Source organism: Malaclemys terrapin, chromosome 11 (genome assembly GCF_027887155.1).
Source record: "Malaclemys terrapin pileata isolate rMalTer1 chromosome 11, rMalTer1.hap1, whole genome shotgun sequence".
Classification (NCBI taxonomy): Eukaryota; Metazoa; Chordata; order Testudines; family Emydidae; genus Malaclemys; species Malaclemys terrapin.
Window position 1 is genome coordinate 36,272,917 of NC_071515.1, and position 25,696 is coordinate 36,298,612.

Consider the following 25,696-nt stretch of genomic DNA (forward strand, 5'->3'; position numbering starts at 1 on the left):
TTGGTTTTTCTGGTATTGAAATCATTCCAATTTCCTAAAATTACACAATATTTTTAAAGTCCTTAAGAAAGAACCACTAGAAGAATGGGTACCCCCGGTTGCTATTGAAATAGAAGAACCTCAATTCACCAAAGGTAAACTAATGAAAATAATATACTCTAGATGTCTTTATCTGTTCCTTTATCTCACACATTTTGTTTGTTTGTTGTGTTTGTTTCAAATGTTTTTCATGTAGATATTTTGTGTTTTAGTGACAATAACCTCTGTCTGATACTTCACTGTGTATAGACTATCACTTGTGTCCTTTGTACTGTTTTTGTAAATTGTTCCTTCTTCTTTTACTCTCTCATTTTTGTATTCAGTGAAATTTCATGTATATTTTCTTTCAACAAAAATCAGTCAAGATTAAAAAGATTTATTTCTAGCTGCTTATTATTAAAGTTCATTCCAAATATTACAATTAACTATTCCTACACTTAATACTTTTAAAGTGACTGAAGTGCACAGGAAAATTATCACCGAAGAAAAAGTAGCTATCTCTGAAAAGGAGGAGGCTCCACCAAAAAGAGGTACATTGCCTTTTGAAACCACGCAACAGATGTTTATCTCTTAATATTGTCTTGTATCTCTAACTGTCTAATTATATTCCATAAAATATAGATTCTGGTGTGTGCTTTCATTTCCTTATTTGACTAACACAAATGTCAGGCCTCTGTACTTGTAATTTTGTTGCCTATTATTTTTGCTGTTTGTGAGTAATTCTAAACTCCTAAAAATAAACAATATCTTTAAAGTGCCAGAAGTGCCCAAAAATGCTGTGCCAGAAGAGAAAGTGCCTGTTCCAGTCCACAAAAAAGTGGTGGCTCCACCGGCTAAAATTACTTCAGCTCTTTCTGGGGATACAAGAGGCTTCTGAATATTGGAAATCAGTGGAACGCAGCAGGCCTTGAACCTGTGAATTATCTGATTTTTAAAAAAAACAGTTTATACTCAATTGGTTATGAATTAAAAGGAATTTTGATTTCTGCCCTGTAAAAAATGCAGAAAATCTTGTAAAACAGTCACACTCCTGCATTTTTTGTGCCTTCAAAACTGCTATGAATTGCATAGTTGTTTTTGGTACACACTAATTTTCATAAACTGAGAATCACTCATCTGCAGAAGCTCACTGTCTCTTCTTAAAAATAAAAAGTATCAATGTCTTTTCAAATCATCAGCATTTTTTTCAAAGATGCCTTTGTGTTCTTAACATCGGTCATTTTCTTGTGTGTTTAATATGCTATCTTTTATGTCTTTTCTGTGAGTGAAATTTTGTAGTTAAATTACATGTAATACAAAGTGCCAGCAGTGCTGAAGAATCTTACATACAAATTCTATTACTGTGTCATGTATATATGCTTTAGACATTCTTTTTAATGTACATAAGTCTCTTTCTATTCTTACAATTGCTATTTTTAAAGTACCAGAAGTTCCAAAAACACTTGTCACAGAAGAAAGAGTGTCCATTGCTGTTCCAAAAAGAAAAGCAGCTCCACGAACAAAAGGTACCCACATCCATGGATTTAATTTATAAAAGAAATGTTCTAACTGCCTGGCTATGGTCCTGCAATCTGACTGCCATATTGCCACAGTAAATTCTCTTGAATTCTGAGATTCCACCAAAACTCCAGGAACCTTAAGGGGTATAGAGGCAGCAGTAGGAGTGCATTTCGCTCCAATTTATCTGGTGTCGGAGGTGGCAGGAAAGCAATTAAAATGTCACATTTCTGTAACAATCACATTGAGTGGATAGGGAATATATATCCTCTACCCCAAATATTGTTTCAGAGAAACAATACTAAAACTAGGCTTTATCTTTAATGTACCAACAGCGAAAGTGCATTGGGATTTGTCAGAGGAAATGTCCATCTCTCTTCACACAGAGGAGGAGGTTTCATACACAGGTATGAACTAAACTAAAAGAGTTTTAAGCCTGAATAAATCTTTTGGTTTTGCCGACATCTTTTTTTTAATCTATTTTGTTTTGCAAGAAAAACTCAGGATTAGATTAAAGTTTTGTATTACACCTGAGGCAGGCCAATGTTTTTCCTGAAAGTGAAGCCCTTTGAATTTCTCTGCTCTCAAGAGCCTTAAATCTTCCATCATGACTTCCTTTTGTTTTCCTGGGGGAAGCTTAATAATTTAATTAGCTCCTGTCTTGGATGCAAACAGTGTGCTGCCTGTCTCTCTCTGCCTCTGAGGGAAAGCTGCCTGGCCAACTCCCTACTAAATACGCAGGTGCTCTCCTCTTCTGGGTGGTATGTCTTCCTTCCCCCCTCTCCTAAGGAAAGGCAGCACATCCTGAAGTAGTGATAAAGGAAAGGCTCCTCTGGCCCTTCCTCTGCTACCAGTCAGTACTTCAACTCACTCTGTGGCTGAGACAACCCAAAGTGCTCCAAGCTATCGAGAAACCCCATTGTTGTGCACTCTGGGTGTTTCAGCCCTGGGGTGAATTAAAAGGTTTGTAGAGCCACAGCAGTAAGACCTGGCCTCACTGTAGCAGTATAACTGGTAGGATGGGCAGGACACCTGCACTGGGAGTTGTGAGAAGAGGAGAATTGCAGGAGAAGGCACCTTGCTGGCCTCCCAAATAACAGGATGGGGGAGAAGACCAGCCAGCAGCCTGGAGAAGAGCCTGTGAAGGGAGAGTGAGCCAGCTGTCCCCAGAGAGAGGGGAGGTCAAGGTCTGCAGGCCTCTCCCAGAAGGCAAGTAGAAGTGCAGCGAGTGGCACAGAGCTTTCTTGGGCAGCAGAGTCTCCTGGCCAGGACAATTTGGGCTGAATGTGGCTGGTTTTGTAACCAAACCAATGAAAGTTGCCAGGCTCAATCAATTTCATCTTGAGTTTATGGGTTCAGACTTACATGACACTTAAGATTAAACTTTGGAGCTCTGGAAATTTATGCACCAGCCCTACCAGAAAGAAACTGGGCATATTTCACACAGCCCTAAAAAGAACCCTTGTTTCCAGAAGTGGGAGTTTTCCAGGTTGTGCCTTAAGGCATCAAAAAAAAGCAGCCACTTTCTTGAATTAGACCCTCACAGCAGCTTGCTGCTGCAAGCAAAGATTAGGTTGTTCCTTGCAGAATGTAGGTAGAAATACTTACACTTATTCCTGCCAAGTAGATTCCATCTACCAAGAAGAAAATTCCCAATTTATTGGCTCTCAGAGAACATAATCTACATAATAAGCTTTTTGGAGTCTTTACAGTTAAAATCATGTCATTTTCTCGATGTGGACATGGGTTGCTTCTAATTTACTCAAGCACAGGATCACTGCCTACTTCCATCTGTGCAAGTGGCTTCTTTGTACCCGCTCTCCCATCTTATGCTAGGATGATGGGGTTGGAATGTTTATCTGTTCTGTACAAATTCTTTGTCTCAAGTGGCTGTCAGAGGGCTCTTGCTGTATTTACTGGAGAATCTCAAAGAGAGCCACAGAGCCACATTTGTGTGAAGGACCCTGCTTTCCTCATACGGAAAGGGGCAGTCACTGAGGTCATAGAGGGGCTGAATTTTCTCAGGATTTGATTGGATTTTGTACCAGAGCTCTGACTTGGAATGTGTAGAAATGCACAGTTGGCAAAAGTGGGTACAGCAAAGAGCATCTGCTCATATGTATATGTTGAGATATGTTATGTCTTTTTGTTATTGTTGTATTAAATTATGATTTAATGCTTCCATAATACCTCATCAATCTGCAGTTGCCTTGGTGATCTGTGAGCCACATATAAGTTAGATAGCTTTTTTTATATATCTTTCTTCCGTATTGTTGAATTACACCATTGTGTATTAGTGTTCTACTTCTTGCCTCTAGTATTTATGCTTCTGTACATTGTTTTTTAAAGTTCTTAAATGTAAATATTCTGTATCTTTAAAGTGCCTGATGTTCCCCAGAGGGTAGTCATAGAAGAAATATTACCAATTTCTATTACTAAAAAAGTGAAGAAGCCACCAGCTAAAGGTACATTGGATATAGCATTAGATACAACATATAATGTTCCTTGTATGTCTGTGCTGTAAATGTGCCATGAATTCTGCCTTGCGTTTTTACTGAACATTCTTGATTTCACGTTGCTGTTACTAAACCTACACAATAATTTAAAATGTCTGAAGTGCCTAGGGAACTTACCCAAAAGAAAAGAAAACATGCTACTACTCTCCAAAAGTATAAATTCTGCAAAACAAATATGCATCCAGCTATTGGTGCATTAAAGTTTAAGTTGCTCTGCTGTCTCTATTAACTTAAATTCATGTTTGCTTGTTGTTTTGTGAGAATGAGAAAACTTACAGAGACACCTGTAACCTTTAAAAATATACTGGTGGATCTGTAACACAGGTAACTTAACACTGCAGAGGGCAGTGAGCACAAAGTCATTGCCTGAATTCCCTCTGAATGTGACATGTTGAATCTGCCTGTATCCAGCTGAATTCTCAAGATGACAAATTCCAGTGAGATTTACATGTTCCTAGGGTCTTACTGAGGTCAATGGGAGACTTTCAATTGACTTGGGTGGGCATTATATCTAGTCCTGCAAAGTACTGAGCAACTCCTGGACGTGCTGAGTGTTCTGGACTGACCCAGCTCCCAAATAAGTCATTGAGATTGACATTGGGGAAGTTTCTGAGGGCCCTTCATACCTACAGTAGCTCAGCACCTTGCAGGATCATGTCCAGAGGCAGGGGGCACCTTAAAAAAAAGTATCTAGCCTTATTGTGATGTAATGTCCTTCCCAGTCTTTTTGTTAAGAGTTCACAGAAAATGGTAGCACTAATTTTAAATTATATGACAAATGAAAATTATATTTTGAAATCTGAGCTAAAACCTTCCAGTAAATTAGCCACCTTTCCTTTGTCCAGCCACTATTTCTCTAAAACAAATTCAGCAGAGGCTGTAATAAAAGAAAGGACTTGGCTGAGCACAAATGTTTCTGCTTGAACTAAATGCATACCCCAACCTAACTCTATCAGGTGGTCTGCCCATTTCTCTGTTGCAACTAGAAACTATCTGACCATACATCAACACTGCAAAAAAACCCCAATAACAACAACAACGCCGCAGCAGTGAGTTTCAAAGTCTGGGTCAACTGACTTAGGTTTGTGAGGGTCAGGTTACAGCACTAAAAATACCAGTGTAGACATTCTGCTCAGGTTGGAGCCCAGGCTTTGAAACCCACTCCCATCACTGGTTTCTGAGCCTGGGCTCCAGCCCAAGCAGGAACATCTACACTGCTATTTTAAAGCCCTGTAGTGAGAACCCACGTACGTTGACCCTAACTCTGAGACTCCTTCCTACAGGTTTTGTTTGTTTGGGTTTTGCACTGTAAATATTCTTTAAAACTCCATTTCACACTTAAGCAGCCACACCCTTAGAGTTTATTGTATGTCCTGGTTCTCAGATATCAGTAAATTATTACACAGTTTGGATCTTGCTACTCTTTGGGGGATAGGCAGTACTCCGAGTGCAGGTGAATACTGGGTGAATTAGATTTCCTAAATCAAGCATTCCATAGATACACAAACCAAGGGCTCCATTTGTCTTTTTCACATCATAGTTTTTCTGAAAGTTTACAAGTGTTCTCAAGGAAACAATTTGGAAACAAAGCAGCAAATATATGTGTTGTGGGTGTCAGTAATGTTTGTTGGTTATTCTTTTTTAATCATTCCATTACTTGTGAAGGTAGTATATGCAATAATAGACCAAATATACCAAATTGGTCAGTTCTGTATTCTTAACATTAATATCTTTAAAGTGAGTGAAGAAGAGCCTTTCTACGTAGAGGAGGAAGTACCTGTCCCTGCTCCTAAAAAAGTGGAAGCCCCACCAGCTAAAGGTATATCATTTGTTTGCTTCCTATAACATGGAAAATGTCTTTCTTTCAATTTCAGTCTTTAACTTCTTACCTTGATCAGTAAAATATAGCTTAGATACTTTTTTTAGCATTAAACGAGTACATGTGCCTGTTTTTGTCAATTGCCAGTGTATTCATACTGAGATTTGTGTGTTGCTTTTTGTTTTGGTTTCTTTGGTATTGAAATCATTCCAATTTTCTAAAACTACACAATATTTTTAAAGTGCTTAAGAAAAAACCACCAGAAGAATGGAAACCCCCTGTTGCTATTGAAATCGAAGAACCTCAGTTCACCAAAGGTAACCTAATGAAAATAAAATTCTCTAGACGTCTTTATCTTTTTCTTTATCTTACACATTTTGTTCGCTTATTTGTTTCAAATGTTTTTCATGTAGGTATTTTGTGTTTTAGTGACAGTAACTTCTGTCTGAATCTTCACTATGTATAGACTATCACTTGTGTCCTTTGTATTGTTTTTGTAAATTGTTCCTTCTTTTACTGTCTTATTTTTGTATTCAGTGAAATTTTATGTATATTTCCTTTCAACAAAAATCAGTCAAGATTAAAAAGATTTATTTCTAGTTGCTTATTATTAAAGTGCATTCCACATATTACAATTAACTATTCCTACATTTAATACTTTTAAAGTAACTGAAGTGCAAAGGAAAATTATCATCCAAGAAAAAGTAGCTGTCACTGAAAAGGAGGAAGCTCCACCAAAAAGAGGTACATTGCCTTTTGAAGCTACGCAACAGATGTTTGTCTGTTACTAATGTCTTGTGTCCTGAACTGTCTAATTATGTTGCAAAAAATATAGATTCTGGTTTATGCTTTAATTTATTTGGCATACACAAATGTCAGGCTTCTGTGTTTGTATTTTTGTTGCCTGATTATTTTTGCCGCTTGTGAGCAATTAAAAACTCCTAAAAATAAACAATCTCTTTAAAGTGCCAGAAGTTCCCAAGAAAGCTGGGCCAGAAGAGAAAGTACCCGTTCCGGTCCACAAAAAAGTGGCGGCTCCACCAGCTAAAGGTACATCAGCTCTTTCTGGTGAAACAAGAGGCTTCTACATATCAGAAATCAGTGGGAACCAGCAGCCCTTGAACCTGTGAATTGTTTGATTTAAAAAAAAAAAGCAGCTTATACTTTCTTGGTCATAAATTAAACAGAATTGTGGTTTCTGCCCTGCAAAAAAATGCAGAAAATCATGTAAAACGGTCAGACTCTTGCATTTCTTGTGCCTTCAAAACTGCTATGAATGAATAATTGTTTTGGATGTACACTAATTTTCATAAACTGAGCATCAATCATATGCAGAAGCTCATTGTCTCTTCTTTAAAAAAAAGTATCAATGTCTTTTCAGATCATCAGCATTTTTTTTTTCAAAGATGGCCTTGTGTCCTTAACGTCTGTCATTTTCTTGTGTGTTTAAAATGCTATCTTTTATGTTTTTTCTGTGTGTGAAATTTTGTAATTAAATTACATGTAATGGAAAATGCCAGCAGTGCTGAAAAATCTTACATTCAAATTCTAGAGTCCTTACTGTGTCGTGTATATATGCTTTAGACATTCTTTTTTGTGTGCATATGTCTTTTTCTATTTTTCTTTTCATGCTTTTATAAATATCTTTGCTGTTACTAAAAGTGCTCAGTAATATAAAGTGAAGTGCCTAGGGAGCTTACCCAAAAGAAAAGGAAACATGCTACTACTCTCCAAAAAGTATAAATTCTGCAAGTCAAATATACATCCCACTATTGGTGCATTAAAGTTTAAGTTGCTCTGTTGTCTCTGTTAACTTAAATTCTTGTTTGCTTGTTGTTTTGTGAGAATGAGCAAACTTACAGAGACACCTGTAACCTTTAAAAATATACTGGTGGATATGTAACACAGGTAACTTAATACTGCAAAGAGCAGCGAGCACAAAGCCATTGCCTGAATTCCCTTTGCACGTGACATGTTGAATCTACCTGTATCTGGGTGAATTCTCAAGATGACAATTTCCAGTGAGATTTATGTGTTCTTAGTGTCTCACTGAGTTCAATGGGAAACTTTCAACTAGCTTCAGTGGGCATTAGATCTAGCCCTGCAAAGCACTGAGCATCTCCTAGCGGTATTGAGTGTTCAGGCCTGAGCCATCTCCCACTTAAGTCACTGACAGTGACTCCATTTACTTCAGAGGGACTTGGATCAGTCTTTGAGGGCACTTCATACCTACAGTAGCTCAGCACTTTGCAGGATTGTGTCCTAAAGGAGGAGGCATCATAAAAAGGAAGCTAATGTTAGCCTGATGTGATTTTCTTCCCAATCTTTTTGTTCAGAGTTCTTAGAAAATGACAGCACTGATTTTAAAATATATGACAAACAAAAACCATGTTTTTAAATCTGAGCCAAACCTTCCAGTAAATTAGCCACTTTCCCTTCATCCACCTAATGTTTCTCTAAAACAAATTCAACAGAGATTATAATATAAGAAAAGACTTGGCTCACCACAAAAGATTACTGCTTGACATAAATGTCTATATCCCAAACCCAAATCTACCAGCTGGTCTCTCCATCTGAAACTCCACTTGACACTCACACAGCCACACCCCCTGTGTTTATTGTATGTCCTGGTTCTCAGATATCAGTAAATTGCTACACAGTTTGGATCTTGCTACTCTTTTGGGGATAGGCGGTACTCCTAGTGCAGGTGAGACTGGGTGAATTAGATTTCCTAAATCAAGCATTCCATAGATACACTAACCAAGGACTAGTTCAAATATGCCAAATACATCAATTCTGTATCTTTAACATTAATATCTTTAAAGTGACTGAAGAAGAGCCTTTCTACATAGAGGAAGAAGTACCTGTCCCTGTTCCCAAAAAAGTGGAAGTCCCACCCGCTAAAGGTACATCAACTCTTAAATATCAAATGTCTATTGTTCTGCATCTCAGTGTTTCTGATTTTGTTGTTTTTGATGTATGTCCCTATTACATGTGTGTTACAAACTTCTCTTTTGACTAACCAAGTGTTTCCTTACTGTTTTGATACCTATCCTATTTTTTAAACTACACACTGTAATATTTTTTTAAGTGCCTGAGAAGCTTAAGAAAGCTGTCCCACCACCAAAAGTTCCTGCTGCTCCTAAAATTGAGGAAGCTCCACCAGCGAAAGGTATAAAACAGTTACTAATTAAAATGATACTTCCTTACCTTGAAAGACATGACACATGTCTTCTCTTCTCAAGTTCTTGGTTTTAGTGTCTGTTAATAATGATCTGAGTTTCTTATAAATCATAGTCTGATTGTTTGCATTACAACTGTGTGTTCTGTGTATTATTTGTTTTTCCTTACATAAACACTTTTGTTATTATTAAACAAAGGAAATACTGTGATGTTACATACAAAATATATTCAGAATACTAGAGACCAATATTTTTAAAACTCTTCTTTCTAAAGTGCCTGAAGTTCGTAAGAAAGCTGTTCCTGAGGAGAAAGTACCTATCCCTGTTCCTAAAAAGGCAGAGGCCCCGCCACCCAGAGGTACATTGGTTATTTGCTTCCTATAACTTGGAAAAATGTCTTTCTTTCAATTTCAGTCTTTAACTTCTTACCTTGTTGAGTAAAATGTAGTTTAGATGCTTTTAATTTTTTAGCATTACACATGTACATGTGCCTGTTTGTGTCCATTGCCAGTTGTATTCATAGAGAGATTTCTATGTTGCTTTTTTCTTTTAGTCTGTTTAGTATTGAAATCATTCCAATTTCCTAAAATTACACAATATTTTTAAAGTACTTAAGAAAAAACCACCAGAAGAATGGATACCTCCTGTTGCTATTGAAATAGAAGAACCTCAATTCACCAAAGGTAAACTAATGAAAATAATATTCTCTAGATGTCTTTATCTGTTCCTTTATCTCACACATTTTGTTTGTTTGTTGTGTTTGTTTCAAATGTTTTTCATGTAGATATTTTGTGTTTTAGTGACAGTAACCTCTGTCTGGATCTTCACTATGTATAGACTATCACTTGTGTCCTTTATACTGTTTTTGTAAATTGTTCCTTCTTCTTTTATGGTCTCATTTTTGTATTCAGTGAAATTTCATGTATATTTTCTTTCAACAAAAATTGATTAAGATTAGAAAGATTTATTTCTAGCTGCTTATTATTAAAGAGTATTCCAAATATTACAATTAACTATTCCTACACTTAATATTTTTAAAGTGACTGAAGTGCACAGGAAAATTATCACCGAAGAAAAAGTAGCTATCTCTGAAAAGGAGGCAGCTCCACCAAAAAGAGGTAGATTGCCTTTTGAAACTATGCAACAGATGTTTGTCTGTTACTAATGTCTTGTATCTATAATCATTTAATTACATTGCATAAAATGTAGATTTTGGTGCATGCTTTTGTTTCCTTATTTAACTTACAAAAATGTCAGGTCTCCGTACTTGTATTTTTGTTGCTTGTATGTTTTTACTGTTTGTGTGTAATTCAAATCTCCTAAAAGTAAAAAATCTCTTTAAAGTGCCAGAAGTTCCCAAGAAAGCTGTGCCAGAAGAGAAAGTACCCGTTCCGGTCCACAAAAAAGTGGTGGCTCCACCGGCTAAAGGTAAATCAGCTCTTTTCTGGTGATACAGGAGGCTTCTAAATATCAGAAATCAGTGAGAACCAGCAGGCCTTGAACCTGTGAATGGTCTGATTAAAATAAAATAAACAATTTATACTGATTTGGTTATAAATTAACAGGAATTTCGGTTTTTGCTCTGCAAAAAATTTAGAAAATTATGTAAAACAGTTGCTCCCCTGCATTTCTTGTGTATTCAAAACTGTTATTAATTGCAATAGTTGTTTTGGGTACACACTAATTTTGATAAACTGAGCACCATTCATATGCAGAAGCTCACTGTCTCTTCTCTTTAAAAAAAGTGTTAATGACTTTTCACATCACCAGCTTTATTTCAAAGATGCCTTTGTGTCCTTAGAGTAACAGCCGTGTTAGTCTGTATCCGCAAAAAGAAGAACAGGAGTACTTGTGGCACCTTAGAGACTAACAAATTTATTAGAGCATAAGCTTTCGTGGACTACAGCCCACATAAGCTTTCGTGGACTATAGCCCACTTCTTCCGAAGAAGTGGGCTGTAGTCCACGAAAGCTTATGCTCTAATAAATTTGTTAGTCTCTAAGGTGCCACAAGTACTCCTGTTCTTCTTTTTGTGTCCTTAACTTCTGTCATTTTCTTATGGGCTTAAAAAGCTCTCTTTTATCTTTTTTCTGTGTGTGAAATTTTATAATTAAATTACATGTACTGGAAGATGCCAGCAACACTGAACAATCTTGCAATTAAATTCTAGAGCCCTTAATGTGTCATGTAAATATATTTTAGTCATTCTTTTTTATGTGCATATGTCTCTTTCTGTTTTTCTTTTCATGCTTTTATTAATATTATTGCTGTTACTCAAACAGCACAATAATTTAAAATGTCTGAAATTCATAGGGAGCTTACCCTGAAGAAAAAAACCTGGTATTATTCTTCAGAAAATATAAATTCCACAAGCCAAATTCACATCCAACTATTTGTGCACTAAAATTTAAGTTAACCTGTTGTCTTTGTTAACTTAAATTCATGTTTGCTTATTGTTTGGTTTCAAGTCGATGTCTATTTTTAAACACACAAGCTTACTTTGTACATGTGCATTTCTTTTGTACTTGTTCATCCATAATTCTTTAACATGAGCATCAAATTAATAGAGATTGTCTGAATTTTGCAATTTAGTATTCTTACAATTGCTATTTTTAAAGTACCGGAAGTTCCAAAGACAGTTGTCACAGAAGAAAGAGTGTCCATTGCTGTTCCAAAAAGAAAAGCAGCTCCACCATCAAAAGGTATCCACATCCATGGATTAAATTATCAAAGAAATATTCTCACTGCCTGGCTGTTGGTCCTCCAGTCTGACTGCCATATTGCCACAGTAACTTCTCTTGAATTCTGACATTCCACCAAAATCCCAGGAACCTTAAGGGGTACAGGGGCAGCAGTAGGGGTGCATTTCCCTCCAATTTATCTGGAGTCAGAGGTGGCAGGAAAGCAATTAAAATGTCACATTTCTGTAACAATCACATTGAGTGGATAGGGAATATATATCCTCTACCCCAAATATTGTTTCAGAGAAACAATACTAAAACTAGGCTTTATCTTTAATGTACCAACAGCGGAAGAGCATTGGGCTTTGTCAGAGGAAATGTCCATCTCTCTTCACACAGAGGAGGAGGTTTCATACACAGGTATGAACTAAACTAAAAGAGTTTTAAGCCTGAATAAATCTTTTAGTTTTGCTGCCATCTTTTTTTTTTTATCTAACTCAGGATTTCAAGCTGAGAGTAGATTAAAGTTTTGTATTACACCTGAGGCAGGCCAATGTTTTTCCTGAAGTGAAGCCCTTTGAATTTCTCTGCTCTCAAAAGCCTTAAATCTTCCATCATGACTTCCTTTTGTTTTCCTGGGGGAAGCTTAATAATTTAATTAGCTCCTGTCTTGGATGCAAACAGTGTGCTGCCTGTCTCTCTCTGCCTCTGAGGGGAAGCTGCCTGGCCAACTCCCTACTAAATACGCAGGTGCTCTCCTCTTCTGGGTTGTCTGTCCTCCTTCCCCCCACTCCTAAGGAAAGGCAGCACATCCTGAAGTAGTGATAAAGGAAAGGCTCCTCTGGCCTTTCCTCTGCTACCAGTCAGTACTTCAACTCACTCTGTGGCTGAGACAACCCAAAGTGCTCCAAGCTATCGAGAAACCCCATTGTTGTGCACTCTGGGTGTTTCAGCCCTGGGGTGAATTAAAAGGTTTGTAGAGCCACAGCAGTAAGACCTGGCCTCCCTGTAGCAGTATAACTGGTAGGATGGGCAGGACACCTGCACTGGGAGTTGTGAGAAGAGGAGAATTGCAGGAGAAGGCACCTTGCTGGCCTCCCAAATAACAGGATGGGGGAGAAGACCAGCCAGCAGCCTGAAGAAGAGCCTGTGAAGGCAGAGTGAGCCAGCTGTCCCCAGAGTGAGGGGAGGTCAAGGTCTGCAGGCCTCTCCCAGAAGGCAAGTAGAAGTGCAGCGAGTGGCACAGAGCTTTCTTGGGCAGCAGAGTCTCCTGGCCAGGACAATTTGGGCTGAATGTGGCTGGTTTTGTAACCAAACCAATGAAAGTTGCCAGGCTCAATCAATTTCATCTTGAGTTTATGGGTTCAGACTTACATGACACTTAAGATTAAACTTTGGAGCTCTGGAAATTTATGCACCAGCCCTACCAGAAAGAAACTGGGCATATTTCACACAGCCCTAAAAAGAACCCTTGTTTCCAGAAGTGGGAGTTTTCCAGGTTGTGCCTTAAGGCATCTAAAAAAAGCAGCCACTTGCTTGAACTAGACCCTCACAGCAGCTTGCTGCTGCAAGCAAAGATTAGGTTGTTCCTTGCAGAATGTAGGTAGAAATACTTACACTTATTCCTGCCAAGTAGATTCCATCTACCAAGAAGAAAATTCCCAATTTATTGGCTATCTCAGAGATCCTAAAAGGTCATCCAAATGCCAGGGCACACTGTAGTTTTTCCTGGATGCCGTCACACGCTAATAGCCATCAATTTCAGAGACAGAAGAAAAAAATACCCAGTACTGTTTCAAAAAGAGAAGAAGGTCCACCAACAAAGTGTGTACTCTCTCCTGGATGAATCTGCAAAACTGAACGTAATCTACATAATAAGCTTTCTGGAGTCTTTACAGTTAAAATCATGTCATTTTCCAGATGTGGACATGGGTTGCTTCTAATTTACTCAAGCACAGGATCACTGCCTACTTCCATCTGTGCAAGTGGCTTCTTTGTACCCGCTCTCCCATCTTATGCTAGGATGATGGAGTTGGAATGTTTATCTGTTCTGTACAAATTCTTTGTCTCAAGTGGCTGTCAGAGGGCTCTTGCTGTATTTACTGGAGAATCTCAAAGAGAGCCACAGAGCCACATTTGTGTGAAGGACCCTGCTCTCCTCATACGGAAAGGGGCAGTCACTGAGGTCATAGAGGGGCTGAATTTTCTCAGGATTTGATTGGATTTTGTACCAGAGCTCTGACTTGGAATGTGTAGAAATGCACAGTTGGCAGAAGTGGGTACGGCAAAGAGCATCTGCTCATATGTATATGCTGAGATATGTTATGTCATTTTGTTGTTGTATAAAACTATTGTTTAATGTTTCCATAGTACCATGTCAGTCTGCACAGTTGCCTTGGCGATATGTGAACCACGTATATGTTAGATACCCTTTTTTATATATCTTTCTTCTTGCCTCTAGTGTTTGTGCTGCTGTATGTTGTTTTTTAAAGTTCTTAAATGTAAATGTTCTGTATCTTTAAAGTGCCTGACGTTCCTGAGAAAGTAGTCATAGAAGAAAAAATACCCATTTCTATTACTAAAAAAGTGAAGAGGCCACCAGCTAAAGGTACATTGGATATAGCATTAGATTCTATAATATACTTCTAAAGTATTAGAACTTATGTTCTTTGTATGTCAGTGCTGTAAATGTGCCGTGAATTCTGCCTTTGTTTTTACTGAACATCCTTGATTTGATTTAGTTCTTACATTACAATGCTTCATAGCTTTATAGTACTGTTCATGAGTATTTTTGTGATGACTTTTAAAATTCTTTAAATTGATATCTTTTTAAAGTGCCTGAAGAACGTAAGACAGTTGTCCAAAAAGAAAAAGTATATGTTGAAGTTCCCCAGTATGAAGAGGAAGAAGAAGAGGTCACCCACTATGAAGAAGAGGTCACCCACTATGAGGAGGAAGAGGAAGTTATCCACTATGAAGAGGAAGTTACCCACTATGAAGAGGAAGTCACCCACTATGAGGAGGAGGATGTTACCCAATATGAAGAGGAAGTTCCTCAATACGAGGAGGAGGAGGAAGTTCCCCAGTATGAAGAAGAGGCTCCCCCACCGGTGAAAGGTATAATGAAATTTTGGGATATAATCAGACAGAACTCTTCTGTTTTGCAAATATGATTTTCTTTTAATTACTCCAGTACATTATTTTTCGTTTGTTATGATAATTAATTATTGGTGTGTGTTACAAAGTGTGTTGCATGTTTGAATGCTTACTGTTCATTAAAATTTTTGTAACTATAATCAGCGTTCCATGTTGTAATTAAGCAACTGGTAGCATAAGGGAGTCTGTGTAATCAGATAAGGCAATGAATGTTCCAGTCAGTTTTATCTCATGCTGGTTTGGGGCTTTATCTTTTTATCAGTCCATATTTTAAATTCCCGTTGACTTAGTGCAAGTTCCACAATCACAAGAAAAGGCATTTATATCCTGATGATGGGTGGCCTAAGTGTACAAAAGTGCCTAAGTGATTTAGGAACACAAATACCATTCACTTTCACTTTGGTGCTTTGGAAAATCCTAAATCATCTGTGGGATTTTTTTTAACATCACAGAAGCCAGAAATGGAAAGGGCTGATTAGATTATCCAGTCCATCTCTCAGAGTTTTTAAATATTTTCATAGGGAGAACAGTTGGTGAGTATGCTTGGAAGTCTCCATCACCCTCGCATATTAATCTCCACTGACAGGGTAATCAGGTCATCCCAATTTCTTGATAATAAAAACCTTCAAACGAGAGGGAACTTTTCAACAAAACATTGTATTGTAAGAATATGCCTATTTGTTGATTGTGAAACAGTTCTCAGGAAATGTTAGACTTCAACTAATCTCCCAATCCTAATATTAAAAAGAAAAAAAGTTTCAAACTGTTCTGTTTTGACATTTTCAAAACAAAAATTTTCAATGTGTGGTTTGAAACAACTTTTTCAAATATGTTAGTTAATTTATACTAACATTTTTATTTTAAAAATGTTGAAATTGACATTAAGCATTGTAATCAACCTAATCCATCTGCTTAAAATTGTTGGTTCATCAACATTTTTGAAATTTCAACTTTTTGCCCTAATTTGGGGATGGGAAATTTTTCAAAATCTCAAAATTCCTCATAGGACAGAAAAACCTTTCCCCATCCAGCTCTATGTCCAACACCTCACATAATAACACAAAGACAAAGGGTAAAATCCAGAACTGCCTGTGTGATTTAGGAGAAGTTCGAATTTCAAAAGGAAGTTAAGGACTTATCAAAATTCTTGTTTTATATTTTCCCCAAAGTGGCTCCACCCTAGAGGTGAATTTAGGATTTACTTTGATCAGCTAATACATATCAAAACTACACTTTGAATTGTGTACACAAGGATTTCAACACATTAGTAAATACATTTTACAAATATGCCTTTTTCCTTGTGAAAATAAGGCCAGCCTATGCTCTGTGAAAGCAAATATATAGTTTGTCTAGATTAGGAAAAGAGACGGAGGTTACTTAAAGTCTACCTTGACCATCTAAAAGAAACTAAAAGTTGCTGCTTGTATTTATTCATGAAAAAATTGTTGTTTTGTTGGAGTTAACTTCCATGTTATTTTGACCTCTTTTCCTAATCTAGACAAAACCAATGGGATTATTCTCTTGCTTAAAGCATGTGTGAAAATCATTGTAGGACAAGGCCAATTACCTTACCCAGGGAGGTGGTCAGTGACTTCTTCCAGTCTACCATGTATCCCATCATTCAATTTGTATTGACGTTTCAGGGTTGTTGAATACAATTTTTTTAAAGAAACTCTTTGGGTGAAATCTTTGCTCCAAAGAGAAAACTCTCACTGACCTTCAATAGAGCCAGAATTTTATCCTTTGTTGTTGAAGAAAACTGTCTTGGTACATTCTGCCGTTCACCATTAAATTTATATATGAACTGGTATAGATGCTTCTAATTAGCTAAGAGTTCCAGTTTGTGAGCAAGTTAGTTGGTAAAATCCCATGTTTTCTTGTCATGTAGAGAGTACTAGCAATATATTTAACATTTCTGGAAAAAAGAATGGAACCTTCAATATATATTTTAAATCTGGCCATTCAGCATTCTTAAATTTAATGTCTTAAGTGCCTTAAGTGTAAGAGTAGTCTCAGGAAAACAAATACTAGTACCTATTCTTACAGGAAAAAAAGAATCACAACTGAAAGATACTTGATATAATAATTGGAGCTAGTGACATTTTTCCTCAAACTTTTTAATTTTGACCAAAAATTAATTTTTTTCCAAAATTTCCTCATCACCACCACCACTTTTGACCAGCTGTAATAGCCTAGTTTTAAGGGCCAGACCATGTGGTCTTTACTCAGACTTGGATAAGGCAAAACCACATTGACATTAAGATAAATTTGCCTTGCCAGATCAATGGCTGAGTAAGAACTGCAGGATTTGGCTCATTACAAATAAACACATCCCTTTATTGTGCTGTATCCTGTCTTTTTAATATTAAATTGATGTTGAGTGGTTCCTGTTTGTGCTGGAGTAACTTTCTTGCATTACAATTTGGTTCTTGTACTTTATGTTCCTGTTGTTTTGTAAGTAAATTCCTAAAACATAAATGGTATTTTTAAAGTGCCTGAGGTGCCCAAGAGACCTATCCCAGAGGAAAAAGTACCTGTTCCCAAGAGAAAAGAAGCTCCTCCAGTGAAAGGTACATCACCTCTTCTCTGAAGTTATCCAACTTTGTTTAGTATTTAATTAACTTTACTATTATTTGAATATTTGCTGCATAGTTGTAGCCATGTTGGTTCTAGGATATTAGAGAGATGAGGTGGGTGAGGTAATATCTTTTATTCGACCAACTTCTGTTGGTGAAAGAGACAAGCTTTTTTGCTTACACAGAGCTCTTCCTCAAGTCTGGGGAAGGTACTCAGTGTGTCACAGATAAATATAAGGTAAAACATAAGGAGTTGAGCATAAGGAGTTAACACATGTTGCAAGACACCATTCAAGGTGATATGGGCAGTTAGCATCTCTGCAGTCGTAGGACAAAGGAGGGTTAGCGGGTTACAAATTGTTGTAATGAGCCATAAATCAAGTGTCTTTATTGAGCCCATGATTTTTAGTGTCTAGTAAAGTTATGATTTAATCTCCCAAGCTCATGTCTTGAAGATGGTGCACAGGTTTACTTTGAGGATGAGGACTGAGAGGTCAGATATGAAGTGATTTGAAAAGTGTTTACCCAGGAGTGATAGGGTGTTTTTGTTGTATGTTTGATATAAACATTTATTACTTTGTTCTTTGGGAGGCATATCTTCATTTGAAATCTTTGTGAACATGTCTTTTTGCTTTTCTGTTTGGAATGGCATGTGTGAGGTATTCTCAACCAAAATAATGTTTTAAAGTGCCAGAGATGCCACCGAAACCTGTGCCAGAAGAAAAAGTGCCTGTTCCTGTGCCCAAAAGAAAGGAAGCTCCACCAGCCAAAGGTACAACCGTGTGTGATTCAATGTGTACATCACAATCTTTCATTCTTTACTCACCATTTCATCATTCAATGCATCATGATGAGAAAGATATTTCTGTTCTTGAGCATTGTTATTCTGTGGTCTTATGTTTCATGTCACTGTTCTGTATCTTATGGTTCAAAAATGAAATTCTCAAAGTACAATAATATCTTTAAAGTGCCTGAGGTGCCAAAGAAAGCTGTTCCAGAAGAGAAAGTGCCAGTTCCAGTGCCTAAAAAAGTGGAGGCTCCGCCAGTGAAAGGTACATCAGTTTGTGATGCATCCAAGCAATTCTGTCATTGGTTGCCCACATATGGAACATTACAAGTAAGGGGTCTGATCCTGTTCCAAAAGAACTCAATAGCTAAAACCACTCATTGATTTCAGTGGGTTCAGGATCAAGCCCACACTGTGAATGTTTCTATAATGCAGCATTTAGAAAACTAGTTTTTGCTTTACACATTTGTACCCTATGTTTTATGTTGTCTTTCTATTTTGGAATGATGGAAAGGATAACAATGATTCATAAATAAAATAATATTTCTTAAAGTGCCTGCTGTCCCGAAAAAAGCTGTTCCCGAAGAGAAAGTTCCTGTTGCTGTGCCTAAAAAACCAGAACCCATCCCTGCACCTAAAAAAACAGAACCTCCGCCACCTAAAGGTATATCACCTTCTAACTGAGAGTAATTCTATATGTTCAGCGTTTCTGTGTGTATACACTTACTGTAGACATGTGTGTATATATTTGTGTGTTTGTATAATATAAAACTTTTTGTTCCATTGAATCTTTCACATCCAAATAAATTTAAGGCACATTTGTGTAATTCCCTTCTTACATGTTGTTTTAAGTGTTTGCTATCTTCTGTTTTCTGTTTCTGATGTTGTACTAACAATTAAATTTATTAAAACAAAATATCTTTAAAGTGCCTGAGGTGCCCAAGAAAGCTGTCTCAGAAGAAAAAGTACCTGTTGCTGTTCCTAAAGTAAAGAAAGCTCCACCAGCTAAAGGTACATAATTTTGGGGTATATGGAAGTGAGTGTTCTGTCATTTGGACATTGACATTTCAGTGGAATTTGGTTTTGGTGATCACAATTTAGATCCTTATTTCCATACCCCAGTGTTAATTGTTAAGGAATAGTAGGGCTCAGACAGGGCTTGATCCTGCAGCATTGAAATCAATGGGAGCTTTGGCACTGACTTCAATGGGCTCAGAATCAGACCTTTAATGATCAGCTGGTTTCCAATTATAATGATCTGCCAACAGCAAAACTAAGAGCCTTGTATGCTAATCAAAGCAACAGCGCCTGCACATAGTGTCTGTGTGGCATAATGTGTCTTTTAAATAAAATATCTGGTAGAATTCTCCTTGATTTTCCCTTGGACAAGGATGTGATGTGATCTCAGTGTCCTGAAGAATCTCCCATACTTAGCCTGAGAGATCTGCAGTACATTCTAAAATTTCTCAGCATGCACAGTCAAATCTACTACAGAAAAAGGGTACAAACACATCTGACTGGGTAACAAGAACTCAAATCCTAACTGTGCAGAAGCAGAAATGAAGACAACTGAGTATAGACAGCACCCAATGATGTTGAACAATTTATGCCCATTCAGCAGAGTGGTTTATAACTAAACTAGAAAACAAACACACTGGTAGCTCTTGGTATGCAAAATAAGATGCCAAAGGGGTTTCTGTGTCCTCCCTTTTTGTAATATGTGAATATGTGTTTGTTTGATTGGTAATGATGTGTCGTAGATAACCATCAGCGGGAAAATTGCCCAAGCTGATCCTTACAACCCAATTCCACTGTAACGTTACCATGAAATACACATACAGAATATTCTTTATATCATTGATTATTATTGTGCAAGTTTGTGTCCTTGTGTTTTATGTTGTGTTTTTCTTTCTGATGTTGCTTGAAAATGAAATTCTTAAAATGAAATAATATCTTTAAGTGCCCGAGGTGCCAAAGAAACCTGTCCCAGAAGAAAAAATATCTGTAGCCATTCCTAAAAAAATGGAGCCTCTGCCAGCAAAAGGTACATGAATTAACTGCAAGGCAAATAAGCAGTGTTATTGTTCCCTTACATTTTCAATAACCGCACTAACATCCAATCTGAGGCTGAGCCTGCATCCCCTGAAGTTTTGAAATTGACTTCACCAGGATTAGGCCTTACAAGATACAGTTGTAATTTTGTCCCATGCATTTGTATTCTTGTGTCTGTGTTGTTCTTCTGTTTCTGATGTATACAATTTCTCAAATTGCTAACATAAGAAAACATCTGCAAAGTGTTTGAGTTGCCTGAAAAATCTGTCCCTGTAGAGAAAGTGTCTGTTGTTTGTAACCTGATTCCACCTTAAAAACACTTACAGTATGTTCTTTAGCTCAGTTCTTGCTTTCATTGTGTCCTGGCATTTTATGTCCTCTTTCTTTTTCTGGTGTTGCTTGAAAATGAAATTTTAAAAATCAAATGTCTTTTAAAGTGCCAGAGGTGCCTAAGAAACCTGTCCCTGAAGAGAAAGTTCCTGTTCCTAAAAAGGTTGAGGCTCCAACAGTTAAAGGTACAGTAGCTTAAAAATGAAAATATGAACACTGACACTAATTAATGTGAATTATTCAACTTCTTAGTACAAAGCATTTTAATATATGTGCCTTGTGTTACTTCTGTGTTTTGATATTTGTTTGTAGGTTTATATTTCTGTTGTTTATAAATTTATGTGCTTGGACATTGTTTTTGATATTGTGTAACGAGAATACTAAAACCAGATAATGTCTTTAAAGTGCCTAAGATGTCTAAGAAAGTTATTCCTGAAGAGAAGATACCTGTTGCTCCTCCTAAAAAAGTGGAGCCTCCAGCTGTGAAAGGTACATGCGCCCTTGACAGCTATCATATGTGTTAAAATTGTTGATCTTATTCTTTCTAACACCAGCGTTTTCTGAATGTTCTGTCAAATTTCTGTGTATTCTTGTCTCAAAGATTAATTGTTGTGCTACAAAATCATGAGACTGTTTTGTGTTGCTTTCTTATTTGTATTGCTTTGTTAAACCGTTTAAAATTTCTAAAAGAAAACCATATCTTTAAAGTCCCTGAGGTACGTAAGAGATCTGTTCCTGAAGAAAAAGTGCCAGCTGCTGTTCCTAAACCAACGGAAGTTCCTTCAGCCAAAGGTAGAGACATGCCTTACTGAATTTCTTCAAAAGATCTATTCCTCTTACTTGTTCCTAAAATATTTTGGAATGTAATCACTTTTCATAGAATCTCTCTTCCTTTTTACAAAAACTTCTTGTTGTATTTATAAGCTGTGGTTTTCTGTTGACTCTTTTTGTCTTACTCTGTACAAGTCATTTCCACTACTTTAAAGGTAGTAACAGTAATAATACTATTTCCAAAGTTCCTGCGGTACCTAAGAAACCCACCCGGGATGCTGCTCCCCCTGTTCCTGCAGTGAAGGAGTACGAATATGAGTATGAGGAGTATGAGAAGTATGAGACCTATGAGGCTATAGAAGAGTTTGAGGTTCCAGAACATGAAGAGATTGAGTATGAGGAGATTCCGGAACCTGAAGAGATCTATGAGGAGGTTCCAGAGCCTGAAGAGATCTATGAGGAGGTTCCAGAGCCTGAAGAGATCTATGAGGAGGTTCCGGAGCCTGAAGAGATTGAGGAGTATGAGGAGGTTCCAGAGCCTGAAGAGGTCTATGAGAAATATGAGGAGGTTCAGGTGATTGAAGAAGTCTATGAGAAGCATGAGGAGGTTAAGAAGGCTGAAGAGGCTTATGAGGTCACACTGGCTATAGGTACACCAACTCATGATTTTTCATTCTTAACTCTGTATGTCAAGTTTCCCCCTCATGCTCAGTCCTCCTTTCAGTGCTCAAGTCTGTGTTTTTCCTGTCTTCAATCCTCCTTTCTGTGTCTGTAGTTAGTGGTGACAATCAACTTGAGGACCATTTCCCCTCCCAGACCTCAGAAAACCTATTTGGGGGTAGGATGAGAAGACTCCCACTGAGCCTTCAAAAGCAAAGACAACTTTGTTTCACTGTGACTAGAGCAACTTACACATTGCATAAATGGCAGCCTTCTGATGCAATTCAACTATGGTCTACATCCAGTATAATTATGGGTGGCAGCACTATTTCCTTGTAAGAAACATTTTGCCCCGCAATAATCTTCAACAATAGAGCAGTTAAAACTTAGTTAGGACCTTTCTTCCCATCATTATAATTTGAAATTCCCCATACCAACCAGACGGTGCTCTGACAATGATCATTCCCCACCCTGCTGAAAAAGGAACTTCCTCAGCTTTCAGCTGCTCACATAACTTTGAGCACAGTAATTGTTCTCATCTATATTTGTGTGTGTGATAAGGATGTGGTTCTACAAATATGTGATCTTTGCTCTTCATGTCTTATATTGTTCCTATTTCTTTGTAAGTAACTTAAAAAATCCCTAATAAAATGTCTTTAAAGTGCCTGAAGTGCCTAAGACACCTGTGCCAGAAGAAAAAGTACCTGTTGCTGTTCCTAAAAAAGAAGCTCCGCCAGCTAAAGGTACATCAGCTACTGGATAAATTTAAAACTGAAGCCCTCTGTCACCCCAGAATCCCAACGTCCAGTAATGAAGCTCCCTCCTATTATTTAACCATTAAGATTGGAGTTTTTATTTCCCAATTGAGTCAAAATTAGGATTAAGATACAAAATCAACAATCAATCAATGTTTCTTTTAAAACACAAAACCCTGCAGCTCCTTTCTCAGAAGGCAATTTTCCTCTAGATCCTTGTATGACATATAAGGAATAGAATTATTTTATTTATTTATTGAGATTTATAAACCTAACCTATTGAAAATGGTAGGGAATTTATTAAACAAGGGCCCACCCAGCTATTCCTTGCTGATGAATAACCTCAAATCTGTTAAGCCTTTTTTTCACCCTCCCCTCTTCATGTCAAATGAATGAACAGTTTCTACCCATATCTTCAAAAACAGTGAGGATCTTTCTCAATTATAGCTATAATTCTAGGAGGGGGGGAAATCTGGCCCCATTGAAGTCAATGGGAACAGGATTTCACTCCTAGTCTGTTCCCTATATCATGCTCTAATAATACAGTAAAAGGTCATGGATAGTACTGCCATTGGCAAGGTAACATACTTTCTGATGTAGACCAGAGCTCTATATTATTCTCACTATAAGGCCATATTTGCACAAAACACCCTTTGTGCCAAATCTGCTAGTCCTTACTCATACAAATTATCCTATTGAAGTCAGTGAGAGGCATTTTTGGATAAGGATTTAGGCCTTGATCCAGCTTTCATTGAAGTCACTGAGAATCTCTCAATTAACTTTAATGGGGCCAAATTGAGGCCAAAACTAGAGTGTAGAATTTACCTCCTAAAGTTGAATGGGAGTTTTGCTTGCATATCAATAGCAGGATACGACTTCTTAGTTCATGCAATATTTCATAATCTGTCTAAAAGGACTATTTAAAAGTCCATCCCAATCTGAAATTAATCCAATAAGGAGTTAGTCGTATGTATTGAAAGGAGATTGAACACACCAAGAATCAGGAAGCACAGGCATGGCCAACCAGCTCACAAGTTAATAAATGTGACGTAGGACACTGTGTGCTCGTGTTCTTTTAATTTCTGTGATTTTTCTGTTGAATTAAAGTTTTATGTTTGGTTTCTTGTGTCACTTTTATTCTTGAATAATATAAATATTGCAAAATTCCTAAAAGAAAGCAATGTCTTTAAAGTTCCTGCACTGCGTAAGAAACCAGTCCCAGAAGAAAAAGTACCTGTCGCTGTTCCTAAAAAAGAAGTGGCCCCCCCTGCTAAAGGTACATCTATTCTTTGTTGTCATTACGAAACAATGAACTTTTACTTAAGTCTTTGATCTTCGTTGTTTGTTGCGTAAGACAGGAATATACTTTGTCTCAGTGATTCTTTGTTTGTCCTAATTAAGTATGATCGTGTGTCTCACGTTGCCTTTCTGTTCGTAATGATTTATGAAGCTGTATATGTAAGATTCCTAAAAAAAATACTATATCTTTAAAGTGCCTGAAGTACATAAGAGAGCTGTACAGGAAGAGAAAGTAACTTTGGCTGTTCCTAAAAGGAAGGAGCCTCCACCAGTTAAAGGTACATGAAAACTATACTTAGACCTATTCTTCTCTCATATCTTCATCAGCATGAATGTCCTGCAAGAAGCATTTAATTCTTGCTTGTTTTACAAGCGTGTCTTTCTGGGCTCTGCTCTTCTTTTTTCTGACTTCCTCTAAGTAACTTTAAAAATTCTAAAAGTTAAAAAATGTCTTTAAAGTGCCTGCCGTACCCAAGAGAGCTGTCCCTGAAGAAAAACTACCCACTTCTACTCCTGAAATACAAGTTCCACCAATGAAAGGTAGAGGAACCTTTGACTGGAATTTTATGGAAAGACTTCATCTTTATCTCACTCCTAACTAACAGCTATTAAAGTGCAATTGAGTAACTGCACTTTACTCTCTTGAAATTAAGGGGGAAGGGGTCCCCAACTTTTTAGTTCTAGAAGTATATTGGGCCCCCAGCATTTTAGTGCTAGAAGTATATAAGTGAATTTTGTTTAAATTTGTTTAAATTGAAAATGTTAGAGAATAACTTATACACAATATTTGTAAAGAAGGCTTTTAAATATGTATTTAAAACTGGTTGTGCCATAGATATCAAGTTGAAATAATTCAAAGTAGTATCTTGGGAAGAAAGGAGGGCAACTACAAATGGAAAAGAGTGAATGGAATCTATTCCATATGGTATTAACACTTCAAATCATTCAAATCAGTGATAACTGAATAATACTAGCTCCTACAGAACTGCAGAATACTGGCAACTTTGGCAGTACTTTTTTATTAGTTATTCTTTGTTGTCTTTGTTTATGTTGGATTTTTGTTTTATGATTTGCAAATAATTTTGAGAGTTTTAAAAGAAAGCTAATATCTTTTAAGTGCCTGAGGTTCCTGAAAGAGTTGTCCCTGAAGAAAAAGTACCTACTGTTATTCCTAGAAAAGAGGAAGCTCCTCCATATGAAGGTACATCAACTCTTCACCGGAGTTACAAAGCAACGAACTGCAGAAAATTAGTCAATCATGGTGCAGTCTGTTTTCAATATAATTAGAGGGACATCGTCAAATTTAAATGTAAAGAAAAATTATTTACAATTAGTTTCAGATACATCCCCATCACTGCTCTTGAGTCTTTATGCCTTTTTGTTTCCAACCATATTTTTCTATTTTTAAAATATTTTTCTCTGCCGTGTTACTTTCTGGGAAAGTCCCACAAAGAAATAGGCTCAGGTTCTGATTCAGGAAAGCGTTTATGCAATGTTTAACTTTGATGGGACTTGAGGTGCAGCTTAAATGCTGTCTTGAGTAATGCTTTTTGCTTTCCTGGGCATAACTGACTAC

At 37.1% G+C, this 25,696-nt stretch overlaps 1 protein-coding gene across 1 annotated transcript in view; it reads left to right on the top strand.

The window, feature by feature from the left end:
* Nucleotides 1-25,696, top strand: part of TTN (titin) — a 310,422-nt gene that overhangs the window by 147,172 nt on the left and 137,554 nt on the right. The window contains exons 160-189 of the mRNA XM_054044429.1: nt 60-134; nt 492-569; nt 1,461-1,544; nt 1,872-1,943; nt 3,918-4,001; nt 5,791-5,871; nt 6,114-6,188; nt 6,538-6,615; nt 6,838-6,921; nt 8,697-8,777; nt 8,963-9,043; nt 9,328-9,411; nt 9,662-9,736; nt 10,094-10,171; nt 10,398-10,481; nt 11,672-11,755; nt 12,083-12,154; nt 14,259-14,342; nt 14,570-14,851; nt 17,383-17,460; nt 18,155-18,238; nt 18,435-18,518; nt 18,807-18,917; nt 19,181-19,264; nt 20,214-20,297; nt 20,743-20,820; nt 21,041-21,124; nt 21,344-21,427; nt 21,652-22,056; nt 24,014-24,097. Of these exons, the coding sequence (XP_053900404.1) occupies nt 60-134; nt 492-569; nt 1,461-1,544; nt 1,872-1,943; nt 3,918-4,001; nt 5,791-5,871; nt 6,114-6,188; nt 6,538-6,615; nt 6,838-6,921; nt 8,697-8,777; nt 8,963-9,043; nt 9,328-9,411; nt 9,662-9,736; nt 10,094-10,171; nt 10,398-10,481; nt 11,672-11,755; nt 12,083-12,154; nt 14,259-14,342; nt 14,570-14,851; nt 17,383-17,460; nt 18,155-18,238; nt 18,435-18,518; nt 18,807-18,917; nt 19,181-19,264; nt 20,214-20,297; nt 20,743-20,820; nt 21,041-21,124; nt 21,344-21,427; nt 21,652-22,056; nt 24,014-24,097 (2,976 nt within the window). The remainder of the gene's footprint in view (nt 1-59; nt 135-491; nt 570-1,460; nt 1,545-1,871; nt 1,944-3,917; nt 4,002-5,790; nt 5,872-6,113; nt 6,189-6,537; nt 6,616-6,837; nt 6,922-8,696; nt 8,778-8,962; nt 9,044-9,327; nt 9,412-9,661; nt 9,737-10,093; nt 10,172-10,397; nt 10,482-11,671; nt 11,756-12,082; nt 12,155-14,258; nt 14,343-14,569; nt 14,852-17,382; nt 17,461-18,154; nt 18,239-18,434; nt 18,519-18,806; nt 18,918-19,180; nt 19,265-20,213; nt 20,298-20,742; nt 20,821-21,040; nt 21,125-21,343; nt 21,428-21,651; nt 22,057-24,013; nt 24,098-25,696) is intronic.